Consider the following 27,297-nt stretch of genomic DNA (forward strand, 5'->3'; position numbering starts at 1 on the left):
CCCGCCTTCTCTAGACAACATATGGCGCCCATCCTTCGTCTCCTCTACTGGTCCTCTTACCGTTGGGGATTCCGTGATGAATAATGATATGACCGCTACGGGTGTGGCCAGGAAACTTCTCACTCCCAAAGATAACAGACTACTTTCCAAACGGTCTGATGAGTTGGCTGTTAAGGATTCTCTGGCTCTTAGTGTTCAGTGTGCATGTTCTGTGTCTAATATGGCCCAACGCCTATTTGCTCGAACCCGCCAAGTTGAATCATTGGCTGCTGAAGTGATGAGTCTCAAACAAGAGATTAGAGGGCTCAAGCATGAGAATAAACAGTTGCACCGGCTCGCACATGACTATGCTACAAACATGAAGAGGAAGCTTGACCAGATGAAGGAATCTGATGGTCAGGTTTTACTTGATCATCAGAGTTTTGTGGGTTTGTTCCAAAGGCATTTATTGCCTTCGTCTTCTGGGGCTGTACCGCGTAATGAAGCTCCAAATGATCAACCTCTGATGCCTCCTCCTTCTAGGGTTCTGTCCAGTACTGAGGCTCCGAATGATCCCCCTCCGGTGCCTTCTCTTTCTGGGGCTCTACCGACTGCTGAGACTTCTCCTAAGCAACCTTTGTGAAGGCTCCCTCTTGTTTGTTTATTTTGACTCAAGTATATGTACATATTTGTAACTTATCGGGGATATCAATAAATAAGCTTTCCTTCATTTCAACGTATTGTGTTAAATCACCAAAGCCTTCTTCGCTAAGTTCTTTGAATTTTCTTTTGTTGAAGCTTGTATGTTGAAGCTTTGTGAATGGAGCATGTAGGTTGAGGTAGTGTTCCCTTAATTTCCCGAGCGATGACAACTTCTCGGTTGGAGACTTGGAAAATCCAAGTCACTGAGTGGGATCGACTATATGAATCTTAGAACGCCATTGTGTTCTGTCCTATGTCATGTCATCCGTTAGATCCAAGTACTCTAAGTCTTTTCTTAGGGTCTCTCTCAAAGTTTTCCTAGGTCTTCCTCTACCCCTTCGGCCCTGAACCTCTGTCCACAAACCAAAACCGAAAAAGTTCCTACCAATATTTATTTAGCAACATGTAATCTCATGATCTCATGTGTAAGTGAGGAACAAGGTCCAGAGCCGGACTGACCGATACGCTGATGGGGCACAACTCAAAATGACCTATTCGGATTTGAAGAAGATGACTTGGCTTTTGCAAAATCAACTAGATCCTTGAAAAGAGCATCTTCCTGTTTTACTTGTTTTGTTGGGGTAGACGAATTAAGGGAGAGATTCTGAGTCTGTCCCACTAAGTTGTCATAAGATGAACCAGATCCACTGCCTGGAACGCCTTGTTTCTCAAAAAACTGTTGTCTCTGGTTATACCTGGAAGGCGGAGGTGGAAGGCTGACAGGAGATTGACCATTGCCAGGAGACTGAGGATTCCCCAGAGACTGAGTATCCCAAGGAGCAGGAGGTAGCCCATCTATAGATTTGCTTCTAGGAGCCGGTTCATCATATACAGGCTTTCCAGTGAATATAGGTGATGGAGTTGTGTTTTGGGAAGAAGGGTGTGAAGGTGATAGTGGAGTCAATCGTGAGGTGGAGCTGGAATGAACTGGAGCGGCAAAAGATGTGGATTCTGATGTTGCAGAGGATCCTTCAGATTTGTAGGCTTCTCCACTGAGATAATCAATCACACCAGGACCTAGAGTGATTGGCCTTTGCGAAGACGGTGGAAGAGGAAGAAGTGGGCTGACTTGCACAGGTTCAGCCTTGGCATTGGCTGATCTCTGGCCCTGTCCTTGTGAATTATCTCTTGATGACCTGCAATGCATCTTACCGAATTTTACTAAGAGGATAAGAATATTAAAAGTAAAAAACTAACAGAACTTGCAATATTCATATTCTGAAGCGCACACATACAAGTAAAATTGGTAGAAACAAAAACAAGTGAGAATGAAATGACAATGCAAAATAAAACTTAGAAGTGTTCCTCTAACAATCACCTGTGCGCTAGTTGGGAAAATTCATCCTCAGACACATCATCCTCATGGTTCACATTCACAAGTGGCACAACTGAAGATTCTGCTCCTCTTACTGTAGTTGTAGTTCCTTTCACAATATCGTCATGCCGAGAAATTACACGCTGCAGATCATCGTTCAGTGCCAATCCCTGACATAGAAGCTCCTCATCTCTGAGAGGAGAGCAACCACAACTGTCACTATTGCATCAAATGTATGAGTAAAACTCAAATCCATATCAAATCACTTACGCAGTCTCATTCACAAGAAGCCTGACACGCTTTTGGTATGAACGGCACTGATCAACAAGGTCAACAATCACTTCTTCCTTCAAACCCTGCCATAGTATTTCATTTTGACCATTTATGACCATTAAATTTGCACACATTAAAAGCCCGGATGGTAATATTACGATTTTGGTTCATTTTTTATTTTTAGTAAAAGCCGAAGAGGAATTGTATGGAGAAAATAGGGAGAAAGAAAGGGCTCAGATGGATGAGCATTAAAATGAATATGGAACGGTATTTAAACCACAAATTAAATCAATCTCAACTATTCTATTTTCTCCTTCAAGTTTTTATTTCACCCATTCCCCTTCAATCATCCATACCTCCTCCCTTCTACAAGCACAAGAAAAGTGCAGCCCTTAAAGGTACTAATTTGCGAGTAATTAACCACCTAATTCCAACTCTGCTAAAAGTCCCAACTTCAAAAAATTTTACAATCACAGTAATTGACACCTCTGGATAGCTAGCCTTATAAATAAAGTTTTGTTATCAATATATCTCCTCAAATAATTTACATACAGTGCATAAGTAAGGAAAAGTATGGACCATAAATATTCTCCACAATTGACCATATACAACTTTCAGAATTTTCTACTGTGGGCACATATGAAACTTTCACCGCTAGAGAACTCCACACACAAAAACAAAAAAATAGAATCATTGGCCTCTCAACAAAAAAAAAATTCTAGAAAAACATAAATAAGAAATTATCCTTTAATAATACCTTTTTGGAAAGAAATTAATCAGAAGTAAAAAAATAAGGTAGAAAATATATTACCTCAGGATTCTTAGCATCCAAGGCATTAAGCATTTCCATCAACACATCTGCAATTCCACGAGCATACTGAATCTCTGGCAAGCTGATTAAAGACAGTTCCAATCAGGATGGATCTATCATAGCTTCAATAATAATTCAGACAATTTTTACCAAAAATAAAAAAGCATCCCAAAGCATAAAAAACAGATAGCATCTGTTACAATATCATTATGTTGGAATTGTCTGTATAGGTAATTATGGGGGATTCGGGAAAGATGGAATAACTATACAACAACAACAAAGCCTTTTCCCACTAAGTGGGGTCGGCTATATGAATCCTAGAACGCCATTGCGCTTGGTTTTGTGTCATGTCCTCCGTTAGATCCAAGTACTCTAAGTCTTTTCTTAGGGTCTCTTCCAAAGTTTTCTTAGGTCTTCCTCTACCCCTTCGGCCCTGAACCTCTGTCCCGTGGTCACATCTTCGAACCGGAGCGTCAGTAGGCCTTCTTTGCACATGTCCAAACCACCGTAACCGATTTTCTCTCCTCTTTCCTTCAATTTCGGCTACTCCTACTTTACCTCGGATATCCTCATTCCTAATCTTATCCTTTCTCGTGTGCCCACACATCCAACGAAGCATCCTCATCTCCACTACACCTACGTGTTGATGCCTCACCGCCCAACATTCTATGCCATACAGCATTGCCGGCCTTATTGCCGTCCTATAAAATTTTCCCTTGAGCTTCAGTGGCCTACGACGGTCACACAACACGCCGGATGCACTCTTCCACTTCATCCATCCAGCTTGTATTCTATGGGTGAGATCTCCATCAAATTCTCCATTCTTTTGCAAGATAGATCCTAGGTAGCGAAAACGGTCGCTCTTTGGTATTTCCTGATCTCCGATCCTCACCCCTAACTCATTTTGGCCTCCGTTTGCACTGAACTTGCACTCCATATATTCTGTCTTTGATCGGCTTAGGCAAGGACCTTTAGATTCCAACACTTCTCTCCAAAGGTTAAGCTTCGCATTTACCCCTTCCTACGTTTCATCTATCAACACTATATCGTTTGCGAAAAGCATACACCAAAGAATATCATCTTAAATATTAAGTTTGTGATCTTCGCTAGATTGCTCCGGTCATTAGTGTGGATAAGTATGTAAATGGATAGAGACAGGAAGCAAACACAAGATGTACGTGGTTCACCCAGATTGGCTACGTCCACGGAGTAAAGGAGTTTTCATTAATTGTGAAGGGTTTACATAGTATATAGGTTCAAGCTCTCCTTTAGTGAGTACAAGTGAATGATTTAGTACGGATGACATTAGGAAATATTGTGGAAGAATGATCTCGTAATCACGAAACTTTTAAGTACCGAAGTGTGGTATCGTCTTCACTTGCCTTATCTGTGTCATAGGTAGATGTGGCATCTTCTTTGGAAGTACTCTTCCTCCCTCCAGGGGTGGTATCTTTAACTGGTGGAGATGCACAAGGTAATGTATCAATTTCACTTGACGCTTACTTGTAGTTTCAGGCTTGGTCAAGCGCGATACAAACCATGTAGTAGGAGTCCCCCAAGTCGCCGAGCTAGGGGATCTGCTGAAAGAGGTGACAAACAAGGTAAGCAATCAGAGATCCAAGCAATCAGTCCCATATCAGAAGTTTGATTTCGAGTTCCGGCTGATTGTTATCATTCTCCTTATCTTGCAGGTAGCATGAAGGATAAAGAGAAGAAAATGAGAAAAGGTGATATGAGATATTTTTGCTTTTGAAGAAGTAACTTTCCATAGGCTTATTCTTGAACTGAGCTGGAGGGTTTTCTTGTTTCCGCCAGAGTATAAGGCCGACTGAAGAATTTGAGGGTCAAAACAAGTCCATCAAATCTAGAGTACGTTCGACCCTGCTGATATGGGATACTTTTGCCGTTGGCAAAGTAGTGGATGTATCGACACGTGTTCTGTTGCGCTTGTCTCCACATGCTTCCTTGTATCCTTCTCACTTGCCCTATTTGTTCCTCAGGCAGATGTGGTATCTTCTCGGGAAGCATAAGATGTTGAAGATGAGTACTCGAGAGCAATGGGGTTCCAGGCAGTCAGTTCCGGACTAGAAGCTTGATTCCAAGTGTTGACTGATTGCTATCTTTCTCCTTGTCTTGCAGGTATAACAAGGCCAAAGGAAAAGACGGGGAAAAAGCATGATATGGGATACTCTTGCTTTTAACCCTGATGATATGAGATATTCTTGCTCTAGTGTAGCTTGTTTGTAGAGGTATTCTCGGGGGGAAAGAAAGCTGAGTATTCCGAGAGGCTTCGTTGGGAGTGCCCTCTCAGATATGAGGAAGGGTTGAGCATTTTTGCAGGTCTGCCTGTCCGTTGAGGATGAAGGTCGACATATATAGGAGTCTCCCTAACAAGGAGTAATACTATTCTTTTACCCTGCTTGGTCATAGCACGGTAGTGGGAGCTGCCAACTTCACGTGTTTTAACTCTGTCAGAGCACTTTGAAAAAATGGTCTGTGGTATCTGGAAAGCTGATGTTACGTGTGAAGATTACAGACAAGCTTTATCCAAGGAGATCTAGCTCTCGAAGTTGAGAAAGCGATGTGAGGATTACAGACAAGCTTTATCTAAGGGGCTCTCGAAGTTGAGAAAGCAGTGGCTCTTCGGTTTTCTAACAAGCAATCCTGTCGGGGATCTGTCTCTCGAGATTCGGAGAACGGTGCCTCTTCGATTTTTGAGAAAGCAATCTTGCTAGGAGTCTGGCTCTCGAGATTCAGAGAGCGGTGTCTCGTCGCTTTTTGAGAAAGTAATCATGTTGGGAGTCTGGCTCTCGAGATTCGGAGGACGGTGTCTCTTCGATCTTGAAGCAAGCAATCTTGTTGGAGTGTTTTCTCGAATGTGAGTAAAGGTTAGGCCTGTTTGCTAGTCTACCTTGCCACGGAGCACAGAGGTTGACCCACAAGGACTTTCCAATTATCCAGCAATGGTCCTGTTCTTTTACCCTTGTGGGTAATAATATGGTAGCTAGACCTTCAAAATTTATGTGTCTAAACTTTGTTAGTGCTGTTTCTTTGCTATTCTTTTACCCTTCTTGGTCATAGCGATGTAATGGGAGCTGCAAGCTTCACGTGTCTAAACTTTGTCAGAGATTTTTGGCAAAGTTATCTGTGGTACTCGTGAGCTGATGTTGCGTGTGGAAAGTGAATGATTGAACAGTAACATTCACGTGCTTTCTACTTCACTAGAAATCTTTGACAGAATGCCCGTAATTTCTGCAAAGTTGAGTGTGCATGTGACAGGTGCTGACAAGGCTGAAAAAGCAGGTGCCTCTTCGATTTCTGAGATCGACCCTCGTGGTCTCTGAGCAGCCCAGCTTTTGAGAAAGCAAGCGCATCTTCGATTTCTGCGATCGACCTTCATGGTCTTTGAGCAGCCCAGCTTTTGAGAAAGCAAACGCCTCTTCGATTCCTGAGATCGGCCCTCGTGGTCTCTGACCAGCCCAACTTTTGAGAAAGCAAACGCCTTTTCGATTTCTGAGCAGACGCCTCTTCGATTTCTGAAGCTCCATCGAGTGCGGATTTTTATAAAGGCTGGTATTAAGTTCCAAAGCACACTTGAATCTTCACCAGTAGAAGCTCCCTTCTTGCATTTCTAAGATCTTGATTTGTCCGACCTCTTTTCTCTTCAACACCTTTGAAAATGTCTGGCCCCTCCAACCGTCGTTTTGACTTGAACCTTGTTGAAGAGGCAGCCATGCCTTCTCTAGACAACATATGGCGCCCATCCTTCTTATCTCCTACTGGTCCTCTTACCATTGGGGATTCCGTGATGAAGAATGATATGACCGCTGCGGTGGTGGCCAGGAACCTTCTCACTCCCAAAGATAACAGACTACTTTCTAAACGGTCTGATGAGTTGGCTGTTAAGGATTCTCTGGCTCTCAGTGTTCAGTGTGCAGGTTCTGTGTCTAATATGGCCCAACGCCTATTTGCTCGAACCCGCCAAGTTGAATCATTGGCGGCTGAAGTGATGAGTCTCAAACAGGAGATTAGAGGGCTCAAGCATGAGAATAAACAGTTGCACCGACTCGCTCATGACTATGCTACAAACATGAAGAAGAAGCTTGACCAGATGAAGGAATCTGATGGTCAGATTTTACATGATCATCAGAGGTTTGTGGGTTTGTTCCAAAGGCATTTATTGCCTTTGTCTTCTGGGGCTGTACCGCGTAATGAAGCTCCAAATGATCAACCTCCGATGCCTCCTCCTTCTAGGGTGCTGTCCAGTACTGAGGCTTCGAATGATCCCCCTCCGGTGCCTTCTCTTTCTGGGGCTCTGCCGACTGCTTAGACTTCTCCTAAGCAACTTTTGTGAAGGCTCCCTCTTGTTTGTTTATTTTGATTCGTGTATATGTACAAAGAAGATAAATGATTTGAAGTCTATTGTTCAATTTCTTATTAGCACAAAATTCAATCAAGCAAGGATGAATTCTTTCATAAATTACAGTTACGGATCATGACATTCAACAAGCAGTAGCTGAAATAATTGTACAAGCATAAAAAATATATGCCGATTGACATCTCTTACTAAAGATTAAGACCCTAGGACTGACGGGACTTATAATAGTAAGGATGTAAGAGACATCCTCATGTCAAGGGGAGAATTGATGAATACTTGACAAGGTTAAGGCCTTTCAGATATATAGTCAAATTTTTCTGCAGTATTAAAGCATGCACAACACATTCAAATTTGATAATGAGAAAGGTATAAAATTTTTTTTTTTTTGAAGAAGTTGAAGAAATAAAAAATGAAAGAGAAACAATCGAATCGCCAATTTATGCAGTACAACATATGTAGAACATGTCATACTGAGGGTTTTAATCCTGGGACATTTTCCAATTGCCTACAAATATTTTTAACCTCTCTCATGCAATCAACACGCAAGTTTATAGTTGTGACAAACATGCATGTGAAGGAAACAATAATTGTTTGAACAGGGAATAAATACCATACTCAAAAGGCCCAAAAATGTATGTTTCCAAGAAAACCATATTCTCAGCTAGTACCTAAGGCCCGATGCATCCGACTGGAGAGAAGCCTGAATGGCAGCATCATCATATGATGTAACAGGAGAAACTACTGGCTGGGTCTGGGGCGGAGTAAATATTGGTACACTGTTCTCTTCTCTTGGTGGAAATTCAACTCCTGCAGACTGTCGGTTATTCATTAAGAGAGTTAGGGTGGAAGAAGAAACAGAATAAAGAGAAAATAATTAAAATCCACAGTTATACTAAATATTGAATAGCAAGCTTTCCCATAACTGTAGGATTACATCAAGGCTCATCCTTAAGTCCTTACCTTTTTGCGTTGGTAATGGATGAGTTAACAGGACATATTCAAGATGATATTCCTTGGTGTATGCTTTTCGCAGACGATATAGTGTTGATAGACGAAACTCAGGAAGGGGTAAATGCAAAGCTTAACCTTTGGAAAGAAGTGTTGGAATATAAAGGTCTTCGCCTAAGCCGATCAAAGACAGAATATATGGAGTGCAAGTTCAGTGCAAATGGAGGCCAAAACGAGTTAGGGGTGAGGATCGGAGATCAAGAAATACCAAAGAGCGACCGTTTTCGTTACCTAGGATCTATCTTGCAAAAGAACGGAGATTAGATGGAGATCTCAACCATAGAATACAAGCTGGATGGATGAAGTGGAAGAGTGCATCCGGCGTGTTATGTGACAGCCGTATGCCACTGATGCTCAAGGGAAAATTTTATAGGACGGCAATAAGGTCGGCGATGCTGTATGGCACAGAATGTTGGGCGGTGAAACATCAACACGTACACAAAATGGGTGTAGCGGAGATGAGGATGCTTCGTTGGATGTGTGGGCACACGAGAAAGGATAAGATTAGGAATGAGGATATCCGGGGTAAAGTAGGAGTAGCCGAAATTGAAGGAAAGATGAGAGAAAATCGGTTACGGTGGTTTGGACATGTGCAAAGAAGGCCTACTGACGCTCCGATTAGAAGATGCGACTATGAGACAGAGGTTCAGGGCCGAAGGGGTAGAGGAAGACCTAGGAAAACTTTGGAAGAGACTCTAAGAAAAGACTTAGAGTACTTGGATCTAACGAAGGACATGACACATGATCGAGCACAATAGCGTTCTAAGATTCATATAGCCGATCCCACTCAGTGACTTGGATTTTCCAAGTCTCCAACCGAGAAGTTTTCCTCACTCGGAAAATTAAGGGAACACTACCCCAACCTACATGCTCCACTCAGAAAGCTTCAACATACAAGCTTCAACAAAAGAAAATTCAAAGAACTTAGCGAAGAAGGCTTTGGTGTATTTAACACAATACGTTGAAATGAAGGAAAACTTATTTATTGATATCCCAGATAAGCTACAAATATGTACATATACATGAGTCAAAATAAACACACAAGAGGGAACCTTCACAAAGGTTGCTTAGGAGAAGTCTCAGCAATCGGTAGAGCCCCAGAAAGAGAAGGCACCGGAGGGGGATCATTTGGAGCCTCAGTACTGGACAGAACCCTAGAAGGAGGAGGCATCAGAGGTTGATCATTTGGAGCTTCATTACACGGTACAGCCCCAGAAGACGAAGGCAATAAATGCCTTTGGAACAAACCCACAAATCTCTGATGATCAAGTAAAACCTGACCATCAGTTTCCTTCATCTGGTCAAGCTTCCTCTTCATGTTTGTAGCATAGTCATGTGCGAGCCGGTGCAACTGTTTATTCTCATGCTTGAGCCCTCTAATCTCCTGTTTGAGACTCATCACTTCAGCCGCCAATGATTCAACTTGGCGGGTTCGAGCAAATAGGCGTTGGGCCATATTAGACACAGAACCTGCACACTGAACACTGAGAGCCAGCGAATCCTTAACAGCTAACTCATCAGACCGTTTAGAAAGTAGTCTGTTATCTTTGGGAGTGAGAAGGTTCCTGGCCACCACCGCAGCGGTCATATCATTCTTCATCACGGAATCCCCAACGGTAAGAGGACCAGTAGGGGAGATGAAGTATGGACGCCATATGTTGTCTAGAGAAGGCGGGGCTGCCTCTTCAACAAGGTTCAAGTCAAAACGACGGTCGGAGGGGCCAGACATTTTCAAAGGTGTTGAAGAGAGAAGAGGTCGGACAAATCAAGATCTTAGAAGTGCAAGAATGAAGCTTCTACTGGTGGAGATTCAAGTGTGCTTTGGAACTTAATGCCAGCCCCTATAAAAATCTGCACTCGACGGAGCTTCAGAAATCGAAGAGGCGCCTGCTCAGAAATCGAAGAGGCGTTTGCTTTCTTAAAAGCTGGGCTGCTTAGAGATCACGAGGGTTGATCTCAGAAATCGAAGAGGCGTTTACTTTCTCAAAAGTTGGGCTGCTCAAAGACCACGAAGGCTGATCTCAGAAATCGAAGAGGCGCTCGCTTTCTCAAAAGCTGGGCTCCCCAGAGACCACGAGGGCCGATCTCAGAAATCGAAGAGGCACCTACTTTTCCAGCCTTGTCAGCACCTGTCACACGCACACTCAGCTTTGCGGAAATTATGGGCATTCTGTCGAAGACTTCTGAGGAAGTAGAAAACACATGAATCTTACTGTTCAATCATCCACTTCCCACACACAACAATAGCTCATGGGTACCACAGAAAACTTTGCCAAAGTTCTCTGCCAAAGTTGAGCACGTGAAGCTTGCAGCTCCCACTACATCGCTCTGACCAAGAAAGGTAAAAGAATAGCAAAGAAACAGCACTAACAAAGTTTAGACCCATAAATTTTGAAGGTCTAGCTACCATATTATTACCCACAAGGGTAAAGGAACAGTACCACTGCTGGATAATTGGAAAGTCCCTGTGTGTCAACCTCTGTGCTTCGTGGCAAGGTAGACTAGCAAACATGCCCAACCTTTACTCACATTCGAGAAAACACTCCCAATAAGATTGCTTGCTCCAAAATCGAAGAGGCACCGTCCTCCGAATCTCGAGAGCCAGACTCCCAACATGACTACTTTCTTAAAAATCGAAGAGAGGGTAAAAGAACAGTACCATTGCTGGATAATTGGAAAGTCCCTGTGTGTCAACCTCTGTGCTTCGTGGCAAGGTAGACTAGCAAACATGCCCAACCTTTACTCACATTCGAGAAAACACTCCCAACAAGATTGCTTGCTCCAAAATCGAAGAGGCACCGCCCTCCGAATCTCGAGAGCCAGACTCCCAACATGATTACTTTCTCAAAAATCGAAAAGACACTGCTCCCCGTATCTTCGAGAGCCAGACCCCCAGCATGATTGCTTTCTCAAAAATCGATGAGGCATCGTTCTCCGAATCAATCGAAGAGGCGCTCGCTTTCTTAAAAGCTGGGCTGCTCAGAGACCACGAGGGCCGATCTAAGAAATCGAAGAGGCACCTACTTTTCTAGCCTTGTCAGCACTTGTCACACGCACACTCAGCTTTGCAGAAATTATGGGCATTCTGTCGAAGACTTCTGGTGAAGTAGAAAGCACATGAATCTTACTGTTCAATCACCCACTTCCCACACGCAACAATAGCTCATGGGTACCACAGATAACTTTGCCAAAGTTCTCTGCCAAAGTTGAGCACGTGAAGCTTGCAGCTCCCACTACATCGCTCTGACCAAGAAAGGTAAAAGAATAGCAAAGAAACAGCACTAACAAAGTTTAGACACATAAATTTTGAAGGTCTAGCTACCATATTATTACCCACAAGGGTAAAGGAACAGTACCACTGCTGGATAATTGGAAAGCCCCTGTGTGTCAACCTCTGTGCTTCGTAGCAAGGTAGACTAGCAAACATGCCCAACCTTTACTCACATTCGAGAAAATACTCCCAACAAGATTGCTTGCTCCAAAATCGAAGAGGCACCGTCCTCCGAATCTCGAGAGCCAGACTCCCAACATGACTACTTTCTCAAAATCGAAAAGAGGGTAAAGGAACAGTACCATTGCTGGACAATTGGAAAGTCCCTGTGTGTCAACCTCTGTGCTTCGTGGCAAGGTAGACTAGCAAACATGCCCAACCTTTACTCACATTCGAGACAACACTCCCAACAAGATTGCTTGCTCCAAAATCGAAGAGGCACCGCCCTCCGAATCTCGAGAGCCAGACTCCCAACATGATTACTTCCTCAAAAATCGAAGAGACACTACTCTCCGAATCTCGAGAGCCAGACCCCCAACATGATTGCTTTCTCAAAAATCGAAGAGGCATCGTTCTCCGAATCTCGAGAGCCAGATACTACAGACCACTTTTTCAAAGTGCTCTGACAGAGTTAAAACATGTGAAACTGGCAGCTCCCACTACCGTGCTATGACCAAGCAGGGTAAAGGAATAGCATTACTACTTGTTAGGGAGGCTCCTATATATGTCGACCTCCATCCCCAACGGACAGGCAGACCTGCAAAAATGCTCAACACTTCATCATATCTGAGAGGGCACTCCCAACGAAGCCTTTCGAAATATTCAGCTTTCTTTCCCCCCGATAATACCTCTGCAAACAAGCTATACTAGAGCAAGAATATCTCATATCATTAGGGTTAAAAGCAAGAGTATCCCATATCATGCTTTTTCCCTGCCTTTTCCTTTGGCCTTGTTTTTACCTACAAGACAAGGAGAAAGAGAGGAATCAGTCAGCACTTGGAATCAAGCTTCCAGCCAGGAACTGACTGCCTGGAACCCCTTACCTGATTACTTACCTGGCATTGCTCTCAAGTACTCATCTTCAACATCTTATGTTTCCAGGGAAGATTCCGCATCTGCTTGAGGAACAGATAGGGCAAGTGCGAAGGATACAAGGAAACATGTGGAGACAAGCGTAACAGCACACGTGTCGATACATCCATTACTCTGTCAAAAGCAAAAGTATCCCATATCAGCAGGGTGGAACGTACTCTAGATTTGATGGACTTGTTTTGACCCTCAAATTCTTCAGTCGGCCTTATACTCTGGAGGAAACCAGAAAACCCTCCAGCTCAATTCAAGAATAAGCCTGTGGAAAGTTACTTCTTCAAAAGCAAAAGTATCTCATATCATCTCTTCTCATTTTTCTTCTCTTTATCCTTCATGCTGTTGCAAGATGGGGAGAAGGTGAACAATCAGTCGGAGCTCTGATTGCTTACCTTGTCTGTCACCTCTTTCAGCAGACCCCCTAGCTCGGCGACTTGGGGGACTCCTACTACATGGTTTGTATCGCGCTTGACCAAGCCTGAAACTACAAGTAAGCTTCAAGTGAAATTGATACATTACCTTGTGCATCTCCACCAGTTAAAGATACCACCCCTGGATGGAGGAAGAGTACTTCCAGAGAATATGCCACATCTACCTATGAGACAGATAAGGCAAGTCAAGACGACACCACACTCCGATACTTAGAAGTTTCGTGATTACGAGATCATTCTCCCACAATATTTCCTAATGTCATTTGTACTAAATCATTCACTTGTACTCACTAAAGGAGAGCTTAAACCTATGTACTTGTGTAAACCCTTCACAATTAATGAGAACTCATCTATTCCGTGGACGTAGCCAATCTGGGTGAACCATGTACATCTTGTGTTTGCTTTCCTATCTCTATCCATTTATATACTTATCCACACTAATTACCGGAGCAATCTAGCGAAGATCACAAAAAGCGACCGTTTTCGCTACCTAGGATCTATCTTGCAAGAGAATGGAGAATTAGATGGAGATCTCAACCATAGAATACGAGCTGGATGGATGAAGTGTAAGAATGCATCCGGCGTGTTGTGTGACCGTCGTAGGCCACTGAAGCTCAAGGGAAAATTTTATAGGACGGCAATAAGGCCAGCGATGTTGTATGACACAGAATGTTGGGCGGTGAAGCATCAACACGTACACAAAATGGGTGTAGCGGAGATGAGGATGCTTCGTGGGATGTGTGGGCACACGAGAAATGATAAGATTGGGAATGAGGATATCCGAGGTAAAGTAGGAGTAGCCGAAATTGTAGGAAAGATGAGAGAAAATCGGCTCCGGTGATTTGGACATGTGCAAAGAAGGCCGAATGACGCTCTGGTTCGAAGATGTGACTACGGGACAGAGGTTCAGGGCCGAAGGGGTAGAGGAAGACCTAGGAAAACTTTGGAAGAGACTATAAGAAAAGACTTAAGAGTACTTGGATCTAACGGAGGACATGACACAAAACCGAGCGCAATGGCGTTCTAGGATTCATATAGCCGACCCCACTTAGTGGGAAAAGGCTTTGTTGTTGTTGTTGTTGTAAGCTTATAAGTATTGCTGGCCAAAATGATGGAAATGTTATTTTGGACCTATTAAACATCATCAAAAGGTAGAAAGGTAAATGCGTTGAAATCTAATTGTGTGAAAGCTGAGGCGTAGTTGCCTCTTTTGTCAGACAAGGCAAGGCATAAGCCTCTCGGACATGAAATCTTATAGGAAGCAAATAAATAATGCAATACTAATAAGTTGAAGTGCTAGTGAGTAACTGAAGTATAATAAGAAATCCCAATATGACCACATATAAGTTATAACAGTCATTCAAGCATAACAACCAATCACAAAAATAAAATACTCAATTGGTCATACAAATATTCAAAACCCCAAAAGATAAACTCAGTTCACCACAATACTTGTGATGAATAGAAACTAACATCACTATCATACTGGTCCAACAGACTGATGTGATAAGGGACGCATAGCAGTGACTTGCACTAGAGGAGAGTTTGCAAGATCACTATTACTTCCATTGTTCACAACATTTACTATCATCTGTCAAAGCTGAAGGCACTTGGGCTGAACATGTTTACCCATTAATCTTAACTTAACTAGGTCATATAATTAAACAGAAATGTTTAAAAACATGGCCTATTAAGCAACTCAAAAGAAAGATGACAGCAAAGAATGTCACTGATTGGACCGGGTCAGACTGGTGATATCATAAATATATAACAACATGATTCTATTCTCTATATACTATATCCATTCTTCGACAAATGAAAGAAATATCCTATAAGGCAGTTTTAAAAGGAAATACTTTTTAGAAGACGGTCTACTTTGATTAGTAAATTGAAAATTAGTAAGATAGTTCCATGGGAACACAGCACAAGTACAAATGCAGTGTACATAGTACAGATTACAAACAAAAGCTTAACATGAGTATAACAAAGATGTGATAAAACAATTACCCTCAATTCATTATATGCTGCATAATACTGGGGAAATCTTCCCCTTGGTCCCCCAAAAGCTTCTTGCCATGTATCTATCAAAATTAGTATCTTTTCCCTAACATTCAAGTCTGGCTGCATAATGGAATTAGAATAACAAAGCAGAAAGAAAGTTAGTATCCTATTCATGCACAAACTGGAAAGAAAAAAGGAAGCAACAAGTTAGTGAAAACAGAAAACAAAAGGTTGGGAGAGAAATGCAGCACCTTCTTCTTTACTATTTTGACCATTTCATGCAAGATATCACGCTCAACGATCTGCTGAAAAACATTCTCACCACAGTTCTTGCTCACAGTCTCCAATGCCTGCATCGAATAATAAATTAGGAGAAGGAAAAAGACACCATTGCTCAGAAATGGCTTGTTTTGTGCTGATGATAGGCTAATGCAAGGCAATCATTGAACCACAACAGGTCCATCATAAATCACAAATTTATTGACATTTTCACATGTATACATATTTTGGGATGGGAAGGGTACCACAAGCTTTACATCATGAATTTAAAATTTTAAAAGAAAGATGCAAAAACATGACAAGAAATAACACAAAAAATACTGAAAGTCTCACAAAGAAAAGGAATAGTACTAACAAAAAGAGCCAGGAGTTGTATTTTTGGATTTTTGCTGCCCAGGCGCTTCGTATCTTCAAGGCCTCTTTTGCTTGCCTGAAAGTTCAAACCAGTTCATTGGCAAAACAAAGCATTCCGAATATTTAAATTAGGAAAGAGATTCTATGGGAAAAATAATCCACAACAATAGAAAATAAAGAGGATAGTCTTCTGCAGAGTTTAAGAGCTAAGAAATGTCCAACATATAAAAGAAAGCCCGATACACCAAGATGCTCATGGAATCTATTTGAAAAATAAATTACTCCTTCTACGAAGTTTCCAGTTCATCCCAAATCAATGTAGCGAAAGCATTCTACTACCCTGTCAATTTTTTAAAGTGTTACTTTTCAGGAGGACATGATTTCCTTATGAGATGAGCCACATCTCCCTTTCAGGAGGAGATCTCCTCTTCTACCAGGAGCCAAGTATTAAACTTCGTGTGTATGTGCGTGCACATGTATATATGAATACATAATAAGCTCTGAGCACTTTAAAGTTTCAACCAACGACTACGATATCAATATTTCAGAAAAGATTCAACGTACTCAACAATTTAAGAAATGCGAACTCTAAACGGGTGGATATACCTATATATAATATTCAATCTAAAAAATGAAATTGAGGGAAAACAAAGTAATCATACCCAGGGTCAATATTGATAATATCACATAATTTGCCCAGTCTGGGCCAATCAACATATCACTTGTTGCCCTCTCTGCACAGGCCGCACCATTACCAGCCATGTCGTAATCCCCTTCACGCAAGTCTTTTTCCTTAAAACTTCCTAAATCAGAAGCCAAAAACAAGTTCAACTACGCGCAATTCAACATTTGTGATGTAAAAGAACTTAATAAATGCTAGAAACGGAAGATCATAAGACACCTGTATCACTAATTAGCTCGATGTCAGTAATCTTGTTCAATTCCAAAAGTTCCACAAATTATTTCTTACCCACCAAGACAAAACCTATGAAAATCCCAATTTAATTACGATAATTGAAAACAGCGGAACTATACAAAATTGATCCAGAAAATATTAAAAACCCGAAATCGCAAACAAATAGGGTCTATAAACAAATTCAACTATCTGCTCATCCCCATCACAAATACGTATCCCAAATCAAAATAACAAACAATCAGATCGTCAACAATGTACGCTTAACACCAATACAAGTCCCACATCAAGAAACCCACAAAAATTTGTGCCCATAAAACACAGACAAGCAAAACCCAATTGGATATTAGTACTAAAATTGAAAATCAAAATTCGAATTAGCAAGATAATGGTCCTGTGCTTAAAGTTAAACCCAGTTGACAAAACGATCAGAGAATAAGGGAAAGGAATGAGAGATTTATGCGACCAAACCATTGCTGAATGTTTACTTGCTTGATGCTGCGTGGTTAGGCTTAGTCGACCTCACTCCATCTTCATTGCTTTGCTACTTGAAATGAGGGATTCCAAACATATTGGCGAAGCCGGCCAATGTACCCTTCAATCTGTTGGAAATTCAAATTAAAAGTCATGTGATGTCTAACTATCTGTCCATGTGATGCTAGCTTTTCTTTCCATGTTGTATCCCGCAAATATAAACATCATTACTCCTCCATCTGTTAACCGAAAGCTGATTTAAAGACAGCATAGATGTGGGCTGCTGTGTGCTAGCCGAAAGGTTGTGTTTGCAAGCTGGAAGGATGCAATGCATGTGTGTGCCAACTATCCAAAGTTGCTGCATGTGTTTGAAAGGGTGGAAGGATGGTAAACACCATCATTCATTACATGTTGTTGTATTGTTTATCAATTTCTGTTTTGTATAAATAGGCCTTCTTGCTAGGCTTTAGAACATCAATTCCATTCCAATTCCTTTCTCATTTTCAGCTTGTAAGCTATTGGTTTTGTAAACTCTCTTTTCATATATCAAAGTCCAAGTGTTTTGCCGAAGCTTGTCCCTCCTTTCTCTATTTCTTTGTCCAATTTTATTGAGAGTGCAAAGTGAGAGGTGTGATAGAGTTTGTAAACTTATCATCCACATATTTTGGTATTGAGTTAGTAAACTTTTCAATACCAACAATTGGTATCAGAGCCAGAATACCATTCTGGCAAGTGCAGCAGTTATGGCATCCAACTTAGTGCAGCTCCAAGTTCCCACATTGAAGAAAGAAAATTATGAAAGATGGTGCATCCAATTCAAAGCATTGTTTGGATCACAAGAGCTATGGGAAGTTGTCAGTAGTGGGTATGTTGTACCCACTACCGAGCAAGAAGCCACATATACTGCAGATCAAAGGAACACTCTCAAGGATTTACGAAAGAAGGACCAGAAGGCGTTGTATCTTCTCTATCAAGGATTAGAAGATTCAACGTTCGAGAAGGTTGCAGAAGTAACAACGAGCAAGCAAGTATGGGACACACTCAATACAATCTACAAAGGAGTAGATCGAGTCAAGAAAGTGAGGTTACAGTCACTTCGAGTAGATTTTGAAACTGCTCACACGAATGAAGGGGAGAGCATCTCCGACTATCACTCAAGGCTCATTGTGATGGTAAATCAGATGAGGAGAAATGGCGAGAGACTCGATGAAGTACGAGTTGTGGAGAAGATACTCCGGTCACTTACATCTAAGTTTGAGCAAGTGGTGACTGCCATTGAGGAATCTAAGGATTTGGAGGCGATGAGCGCAGATGAGCTACTAGGATCCCTCCTAGTTCACGAGCAACGCATTCAGAAGAATGCAAGCCCCACAACACTAGAGCAAGCTTTGGAGTCAAAATTGAAAATTGACAAACCAAATAAAGGTCGTGGGCAGTGGAACTCACGTCGTGGGAGTTCATCCAACCGTAGCCGAGGACGAGCCCGAGGAAGAGGTCGAGGCTATGAACAAAACCGAGGTCAATCTCAAGAGTGGAGATATACCCAAGGAAAGGCGTATATCCAATGTCACACTTGCAAGCAATATGGACATTATGCAAATGAATGTTCATATAAAAATGGTGAGCATGTCAACATGGCAGAATCAAATGGAAATGCTGGTGAGGAATTTACAGTCTTACTAGCACACCATGATATCAGTAGCCAACAAGATGTTTGGTATTTAGACTCTGGTGCAAGCAACCACATGTGTGGAAAGAAAGAGTTTTTTGCAGAACTCAAAGATGGGCCTTATGGATCTGTGAGTCTTGGTGACTCTTCAAGGTTACCAGTTGAAGGCAAAGGAAAGATCAAAATCATCCAGAAGGATGGTAAAGAAGAATACATCTTCGATACCTACTACATACCAGGTATGAAGAGTAACATTCTGAGCATTGGTCAACTGCTCCAGAAAAGGGTATGTTATACATATGGAGGATATGTTTCTCACTCTCAGGAATGCAAGGAGAAAGCTTATTACATGTGTTCAAATGTAAAAAAACCGAATGTTCCCGTTGAAGTTGAACACAAAGATTGGGAGTTGCAACATCGATGTAATGGAAGATGAGTCATGGAAATGGCATCTTCGATTTGGCCATCTTCATTTCAATGGCCTAAAGTTGTTGTCAAGTGGAGGAATGGTTCGTGGTCTACCCCAGATTGAAGCCACATACAAAGTATGTGAAGGTTGTGTGCTTGGCAAGCAAGCACGACTATCATTCCCTGTTGGTGATACATGGAGAGCAAAGGCACCACTGCAGATGGTACACACGGATATATGTGGTCCATTGGATCCTATGTCTTATGGAGGTAATAGGTATTTTATTACTTTCATTGATGATTTTAATAGGAAGACTTGGGTTTATTTTCTCAAGGAGAAATCGGCTGCCCTAAGAATCTTCAAGGAGTTCAAGGCACTCACAGAGGCTGAAAGCAACCACAAGCTTGTGGCTGTGAGATCAGATAGAGGTGGAGAGTACACCTCTAATGCTTTCCAAGCATACTGCAAGGAGCAAGGAATTAGGCATCAACTGACTGATGCCTATACCCCACAGCAAAATGGGATAGCCGAAAGAAAGAATCGAACCATCCTTGACATGACAAGGTCCATGCTTAAGGAGAAGAATTTACCAAAAGAATTGTGGGCAGAAGTTGTAGCTTGTTCGATTTATTTGTTGAATCGATGTCCAACAAAGAGTGTCAAAAGGATGACACCACAAGAGGCTTGGAGTGGATACAAGCCGAGTGTTGCACACCTAAGAGTTTTTTGGTGTGTTGCATATGCTCAAGTTCCAGAAGCCAAGAGGAGAAAGCTCGATGATCGAGGTGAGAAGTGTGTGTTTGTGGGCTATAGTGAAGAGTCCAATGCATACAAGCTCTACAAGCCACTAACTGGCAAACTAGTGGTTAGTAGAGATGTCATCTTCAGTGAGGAAGAGGCATGGAAGTGGAACAACAAAGAAGTCAGTAAAGAGAAGATCGTCTCCACTGATTTTGAAGAACCAGAAGTTGTACCACCTGTTGAGCAATAGCTTGCTTAAACAATCACAACAACTCCAGTGCACAGAATTGCAAGGAGTGGTCCTACATCTAGTGAAGAAAGCAGCTCCTCAACTCCAGTGAGGCTAAGAAGTCTTACCGAGATATATGGACAAGAAGAAGAAGAAGAAACCAACCTTTTCTGCTTGTATGCAGACCACGAGCCTCTCTTATTCAATGAAGCTGTGGAAGAAGATCGTTGGAGAATAGCCATGGAGGAAGAAATCCATGCCATCGAGAAGAATGACACTTGGGAGTTGACAAAGCTCCCACCAAATCAGAAGGCTATTGGTATCAAGTGGGTGTACAAGATCAAACGCACTGCAGATGGGAGTGTGGATCGATACAAATCAAGGCTTGTAGCAAAAGGCTACAAAAAAAAGTACGGAGTGGACTATGATGAAGTCTATGCTCCAGTTGCAAGACTTGACAAGGTAAGATTGCTAATCTCTCTTGCCGCTCATCATAAATGGAAAATTTATCAACTAGATGTCAAGTCAGCCTTCCTTAATAGAGTTCTTGAGGAAGAAGTGTACGTGGAACAACCAGAAGGCTTTCAAGTACAAGGAAAAGAAGATAAGGTGTATCGTTTGAAGAAGGCGTTGTATGGCCTCAAGCAAGCACCACGAGCTTGGAACTCAAGGATTGACAACTACCTTCACCAAAATGGATTTCAGAAATGTCCATACGAGCATTCAGTTTACATGAAGAATGGTGCAAAAGGGGAGTTCTTAATTATTTGTCTCTATGTAGATGACTTGTTGTTTACAGGAAACAATGAAGCAATATTTTGTGAGTTCAAGCAATCCATATTCAGTGAATTCGAGATGACTGACAATGGATTAATGTCATACTTTCTTGGCATAGAGGTGAAGCAAGAAAGTGACGGTATCTACATCTCTCAACAAAAGTACATGAGAGATATATTGGAGAAATTCAATATGGATAAGTGCAATATTGTCAACACTCCAGTTGCAACTGGATTGAAGCTGTCTAAGGAAGGAGAATGTGAGTTTGTAAACTCAACCGTGTACAAAAGCTTGGTTGGAAGCCTAAGGTACCTTACAATCACAAGACCTGATATAGTTTATGGTGTTGGACTCGTGAGTCGATACATGGAAACACCAAGGGAGTCTCATTGGCTGGCTGCCAAGAGAATTTTGAGGTACATAAGAGGTACTCTAAACTATGGTTTATTTTATAATTTTGGTGAAGATGCAAAATTATTTGGTTATTCAGATAGTGATTGGGGAAGTGACAAAGATGAAAGGAAAAGCACAACTGGCTATGTGTTTTTTCTAGGATCAACAACTTTCTCATGGACTTCAAAGAAGCAATCAATTGTTGCTTTGTCATCATGTGAAGCTGAGTATGTTGATGTAGCCTCAACAGTGTGTGAGGCAATTTGGTTAAGAAATCTATTGAAGTCAGTGTGTCATCCACAAGTGGAATCGACTGTGATTCATGTGGATAACATGTCTGCAATCAAGCTTGCAAAGAATCCTGTTCAACATGGAAGGAGCAAACACATTGATACCAGGTTCCATTTTCTAAGGGACCATGTGAAGCAAAAGACAATTGAGCTTGTCTATTGTCACACGAAGGAACAAGTGGCAGACATCTTCACTAAGCCACTACCAGTTGAATCATTCCGACTACTACGTGAAATGCTAGGCATGAAGGCGTTTTAATTTGAGGGGGCATGTTGGAAATTCAAATTAAAAGCCATGTGATGTCTAATAACTGTCCATGTGATGCTAGCTTTTCTTTCCATGTTGTATCCAACAAATATAAACATCATTGCTCCTCCATCTGTTAACCGAAAGCTGATTTAAAGACACCAGAGATGTGGGCTGCTGTGTGCTAGCCGAAAGGTTGTGTTTGCAAGCTAGAAGGATGCAATGCATGTGTGTGCCAACTATCCAAAGTTGCTGCATGTGTTTGAAAGGGTGGAAAGATGGTAAACACCATCATTCATTACATGTTGTTGTATTGTTTATCAATTTCTGTTTTGTATAAATAGGCCTTCTTGCTAGGCTTTAGAACATCAATTCCATTCCAATTCCCTTCTCATTTTCAGCTTGTAAGCTATTGGTTTTGTAAACTCTCTTTTCATATATCAAAGTCCAAGTGTTTTGCCGAAGCCTGTCCCTCCTTTCTCTATTTCTTTGTCCAATTTTATTGAGAGTGCAAAGTGAGAGGTGTGATAGAGTTTGTAAACTTATCACCTACATGTTTTGGTATTGAGTTAGTAAACTTTTCAATACCAACACAATCTACCACATCGCTAATGGATTGGGTCGCTATTTTATCCAACTCTTCCACATCGCCCTCGTACACCAAACGAGTGCCGCAACTCTTCACCAAGCAGGGGCCTGAGCTTTTGAAATGAAAAATTAACTGACTGAAACTGTTTTGCCACTCTGTACCAAAGCTTATACCACGAGACACATAGATCAGCCAAATATGATCTGACACGGGCTGGACATCCAAAGATAGGAGAGGCGCAGGGTACTCTTCCTTTCCATTGACTTCCAAAACACCAGAGAGCTCCCATCCGCTCCCATAAACTTCAAATACAGCGCACAGAGCATATCCCATCCACTTGTTATCACGCCATTGCCGAGTTAGGTCAACGCTTACTTCTGATCCCATACTTTGACGAGTGAACCACCTAGGAATTTCCTTTCCAGGCATGACAATTTCACATCTATCTCCTGCATAAGGGACTCCCTGTACAGGTGAAACAGTGATGTTAAGCAATGAGAGAGAGAGAGAGAGAGAGAGAGAGAGAGAGAGAGAGAGAGAGAGCGAGAGAGCACCTTAAGATATCTTTGGAGCATAGTAAATGTAATATGATTGTAGCTTTCTTTCTCAAGCATTCCAAAGCAATTGATGAGATTGAAGCATGACGAATTCAATCTGTCCAAATTTGAGGGACATTCCAGCATTTCCAGTTTAGTACAATCATCTGCAGTTACTTGTAGTAAACCTACATCTGATGAAAGAACTGGAAGGTGTTGAAGCTTCCTGCAACGACTCAAGCATAAATTCTCAAGTTTAGAGAGTTGGCTAATGCTTGTAGGAAGATTAACAAAATTGTTTCCACTTAAGTTCAATGATACCAAAGATGATAAGCAGCCAATATCATTGGGGATTGCTCCTTCACAAAGATTGTGACCACTTAAGTCTAATTCCATTAAAGAACAAAGGCCTGATAGAGGAGGCAAGAACAAACTGATGGGATGATGACGGCTCCCTGGCATTAATCTTAAAAGGAGCGAGATAAGCCATGGTCGTTGTGATGGCCCTTCCATTCCATGAAAAATCAATGCTTTAAGGTTTTTCAGAAGGGCAATGGAAGATGGACATTCCTTTATAGCAGTTCCACTTAAATTAATCTTCTCCACAAACTCTAATTTCCCGAGGCTTTCTGGCAATTTGGCAAGATTTGAGCATCCAGAATCATCAAGAATTTTAATAGCCCTCAAATTTCCAATGGCACTAGGAAGACATTTCAGATTTTTGCAATCTCTCAAGTCCAACAAAGAAAGGCTGGTTAGATGTTCAAGTGGTGAAGGTATACATTCAATACCAGTCCCATCTAAAGAAAGCTTCCGTAAATGCTCCATAGGTTCCACAAAATTTGGAATCTTTTTAACGCTTGAGCAGCCAGAAAGAACAAGAACTTCTAGGTGCTCCATCTCAATCTCATCCGGAAGAAGCTTGAGACTTTTGCAATATTTAAGAGTCAAGAAAGTAAGCTTTTTGAGAGTTCCTATGGAAGAGTGAATCTCATCTAAACTTTCGCATCCTTCAAAGTCTAATCTCTCAAGATTCTGAATCCCTTCAAAATCAGGGGTTCTAGTCAAACTTTTGGAATGACTAACTTTAATGATTTTCAACTTGTCAAAATTCTGTAATGTTTACAAGAAATGTAGAATAATTAGATCCAGAAAACTCAAATAAGGTAATGAAATATATACTTTAACAAATAAGGTAAATAATATTGTAGATGTAAGTGCTTACCTTTTTTCCGTTCCAGAGCTGTTCAATTCTACTATGACACATGATCAGTTCAACAAGCTCATCCGGGTCGAATCCTGATGGGAGATATTGTAGAGGATAACCTCTCCATTCAAGAAATCTCAAGGAATTAGGGAGACGGTTGAGGCCTTCAGGAAGGCGCATGTTGTGGACTTTGAGCAATCTAAGATTAACCATCTGAGAAAAAGCTTCAGGAGGGCATTCCACCTCTTTTGTTTCCAGCAAGTCTAGGACAATGCCTTCAACTGTTGGTGTCCCCTGATAACCAAGAATAAAAAAACAAGTGAATTGCAGTATAATATGCACATTATAAAAGTAAAGGAAGATGAGTAAAACAAACTGTTTTTTTTTTTTTTACGTGCCTCTTAATCGTTAGATTAATTTACATTTGACGTATTAGGTAAGCTCTTACCGTTTTTTCCTTCAAAACATGAAAGATGTCCTTACAATTGTTTGACCCTTTTTTTGTAACAAATCATGCATCCGCACCCTGTTATCTGAAATTGTTGTCAGAGACTTCTCCATAAGGACATCTATGTCAATACCTGGATTAAAACCACAACTATCAAGTATTTCAAATACTCGATCTTTGTCCTCCCCTTTAAAGAAACATGCGATGTCAAGGAAAATCTCTCTCCCTTGCGGATCTAATCCCTCGTAACCTGTTATAAGAATCTTCATAATTTTTTCATCCAATGTGAAATCACCCTCTAGTTTACGCAATTGACTGCTCCGTGCATCTAGATCTCTTCCATACAAAAAAGACCCCAAGACTTCAAGAGCTAATGGAAGGCCACTGGCATAGTCCACAAAACTGTACGACAGAGCCTTATAACTTTCAGGTGGATTCTCTCTAGGGAAGGCTCTCAAGTTAAAAAGTTTAAGAGCATCAACTTTACCCAGCTCCGGCACCTTAAATTGTTTTTCTACACCATGTGAAATTAGCAAGCGTTCATCTCTAGTCGTAATAATGATTCTACTCCCCTGACCAAACCAAGCTGGTTTTTCACATAGCTCTCTTAACTGGATACTATCGTCCACGTCATCAAGAATGATGAGAACCTTTTTCTGAAGTAAGAAACTTCTCCATCTGGCAGCTTCACCGGCAGCCCAGTCTTGTATATTTCTTTTCATAAGGCTATTGGAAAGCTTCCTCTGTACACAGGCCATACCGTGTGCCTTAGAATCCTCTCTAACTCCGTCATGAAAGCTTTCGGCTTGAAATTTATGACGAATCCTCTCATAACATGCTTTGGCAAGGGTTGTCTTACCTATCCCACCCATCCCCCATATTCCTATAAAGAGAACATCATTTGACTCTAGTTCTAAAAGCACATCAAGTTCCTTCAGTTTCGATTCAATGTCAACTAGCTTTTCTGCAGGTTCCAATGATAAAGGTCCTACTTTATTCCGTACATTTTCAATAATTTGTTCGATGACATCTGGTTCTCTACAAGAAAAATAGACAATGTCAAGATATGACCTAATACACAAGGAAATAAAAGAGCCACAGACTATTTTTGTTTTCGTCCACCTGAAGTCATAGTACCAAGTGGTCTCTGCGTCCATCTATAAGAGGGTGGTTTGGTATTGGACAAAATTAGAGACGGTTTAGGAAAAGGGGAGGACAAAAAAGCGTAGCAGTATTGGATTTCAAACATATGACTTCTTAACTGGATCAATTTTTTCCCCTTAGACTCTCAAATGGACCAAATAATGGTAAAAAGAAAGGCTCTCTAGGATGGAACTGTAGGCATAAACACAGTCTACAAAGCCTCAATGTTTAGTCATTAAGTTGTATTGGGATTAAGCGGTTATGAAGCACCTTCATTACTGTGCAAAAAGTAAATGATATGAATTCTTCGATTTTCCTATAAGTTATTGTATCAGGCTTTAGAAGAATTGAATTATAAAAAAATAGCAAGAATGAAGGGTCAAGTGCTGATTGCTAAAGCTTTTGAATTGAGTGAAAGAGAAAAACAAGTAATGCCAACCTATTCTTTGAAGTAGACCCTTTGATTTTTGCCACTTTTTGTAAGGCATCTTTCCATTGTTCCAAAATCACTTCGGCATTCTCACTCTTTGTCATTCTTACACTTTTGTTCGAGTTCAGTGAAGCCTTTCCCAAAACTCCCAGACCTATCTCCAACATCGCAGGGTTCCACCTGGTAGAAAACTGGTATAATTGCCCCTCTCTCTTCCATGCATTCAAGAATCTTTACGAGTTCGTTCAGGCACCATTTTGAAGAAGCGTAGTTTGGAGAGATGACCATGATGGCAAGCCTCGACTTTTCAATTGCCGGGAAGATTTCAGAAACTTTTCTTCCTATTTCAAGATCATTGTCATCAAAGAAAGTTCTTGTAATTCCTTGTTCTTCCAATTCCTTAAGTAGATGGGCGGTAAAACCTAAGCGCGTGTCGTCGCCCCTAAAACTCAAAAAGACATCATACTGCCATTCAAGAGCTGAAGGAAGAGATGAAGCGGCTCGTTGGGTGCTCGATGCCATTGAATACAAGCTAACTGGAATGGTGGTATTAGTTTTCCAAGCAAAAACATGACCAGAAAAATAATTCAGCATTCAAAATATTGTATTAGCCAATAACATGAACAGAAATAACCATGAATCAGAAAGATGAGCAATAACCTGTGTGTATGTAAGAAAATGAAGTCACAGATCAAGTCAGATCAAGTCAGAGGGGGCATGAGAGGGGCTACAAGTCTGTCTGTATGTCGTCAAGTCCAATCAATGCTTAGGTACACCAAGTTGCCTAGTGGCCGTCGTCGTCTAACGAAACTTCACCGCGGAGGCTTGATGGACGTGATTCAACTGCTGCTTCTATCCGACGGTCAAACCGCGTAAGCTCTATTTTCCCACTTTTTATTTTATTCGTTTGGTGA

General features: G+C 41.4%; 2 protein-coding genes across 3 annotated transcripts; both read right to left on the reverse strand.

Annotated features, from left to right (window-relative positions):
- Positions 1–1,048: 1,048 nt before the first annotated feature.
- On the reverse strand, positions 1,049–24,629 carry LOC103444552 (TOM1-like protein 4). The gene is given in 13 exon segments (XM_029109043.2): positions 1,049–1,817; positions 2,000–2,188; positions 2,267–2,352; positions 3,081–3,162; positions 8,127–8,272; positions 15,262–15,375; positions 15,507–15,605; positions 15,890–15,939; positions 15,942–15,964; positions 16,551–16,581; positions 16,584–16,691; positions 23,947–24,268; positions 24,381–24,629. Coding segments are annotated over 13 exon segments (2,100 nt in total). The 5' UTR covers positions 24,576–24,629; the 3' UTR covers positions 1,049–1,162.
- Positions 24,517–27,183, reverse strand: LOC114827336 (disease resistance protein RUN1-like). Of its 2 annotated transcripts, XM_070806981.1 has the most exons (4): positions 27,044–27,183; positions 26,393–26,919; positions 24,811–25,848; positions 24,517–24,656 (listed from the first exon to the last, which is right to left on the reverse strand). In XM_070806981.1, the coding sequence occupies exons 2-3, from the start codon at positions 26,548–26,550 to the stop codon at positions 24,822–24,824; spliced, it is 1,185 nt and encodes a 394-aa protein (XP_070663082.1). In that variant the 5' UTR covers positions 26,551–26,919; positions 27,044–27,183; the 3' UTR covers positions 24,517–24,656; positions 24,811–24,821. The 2 variants fall into 2 exon arrangements, with proteins under 2 accessions (XP_070663082.1, XP_070663083.1); XM_070806982.1 differs by lacking the exon at positions 27,044–27,183 and having other exon boundaries at positions 26,393–27,025.
- Between the last annotated feature and the right edge of the window lie 114 nt (positions 27,184–27,297).

Source organism: Malus domestica, chromosome 10 (genome assembly GCF_042453785.1).
Source record: "Malus domestica chromosome 10, GDT2T_hap1".
In the NCBI taxonomy this organism is placed as follows: domain Eukaryota; kingdom Viridiplantae; phylum Streptophyta; class Magnoliopsida; order Rosales; family Rosaceae; genus Malus; species Malus domestica.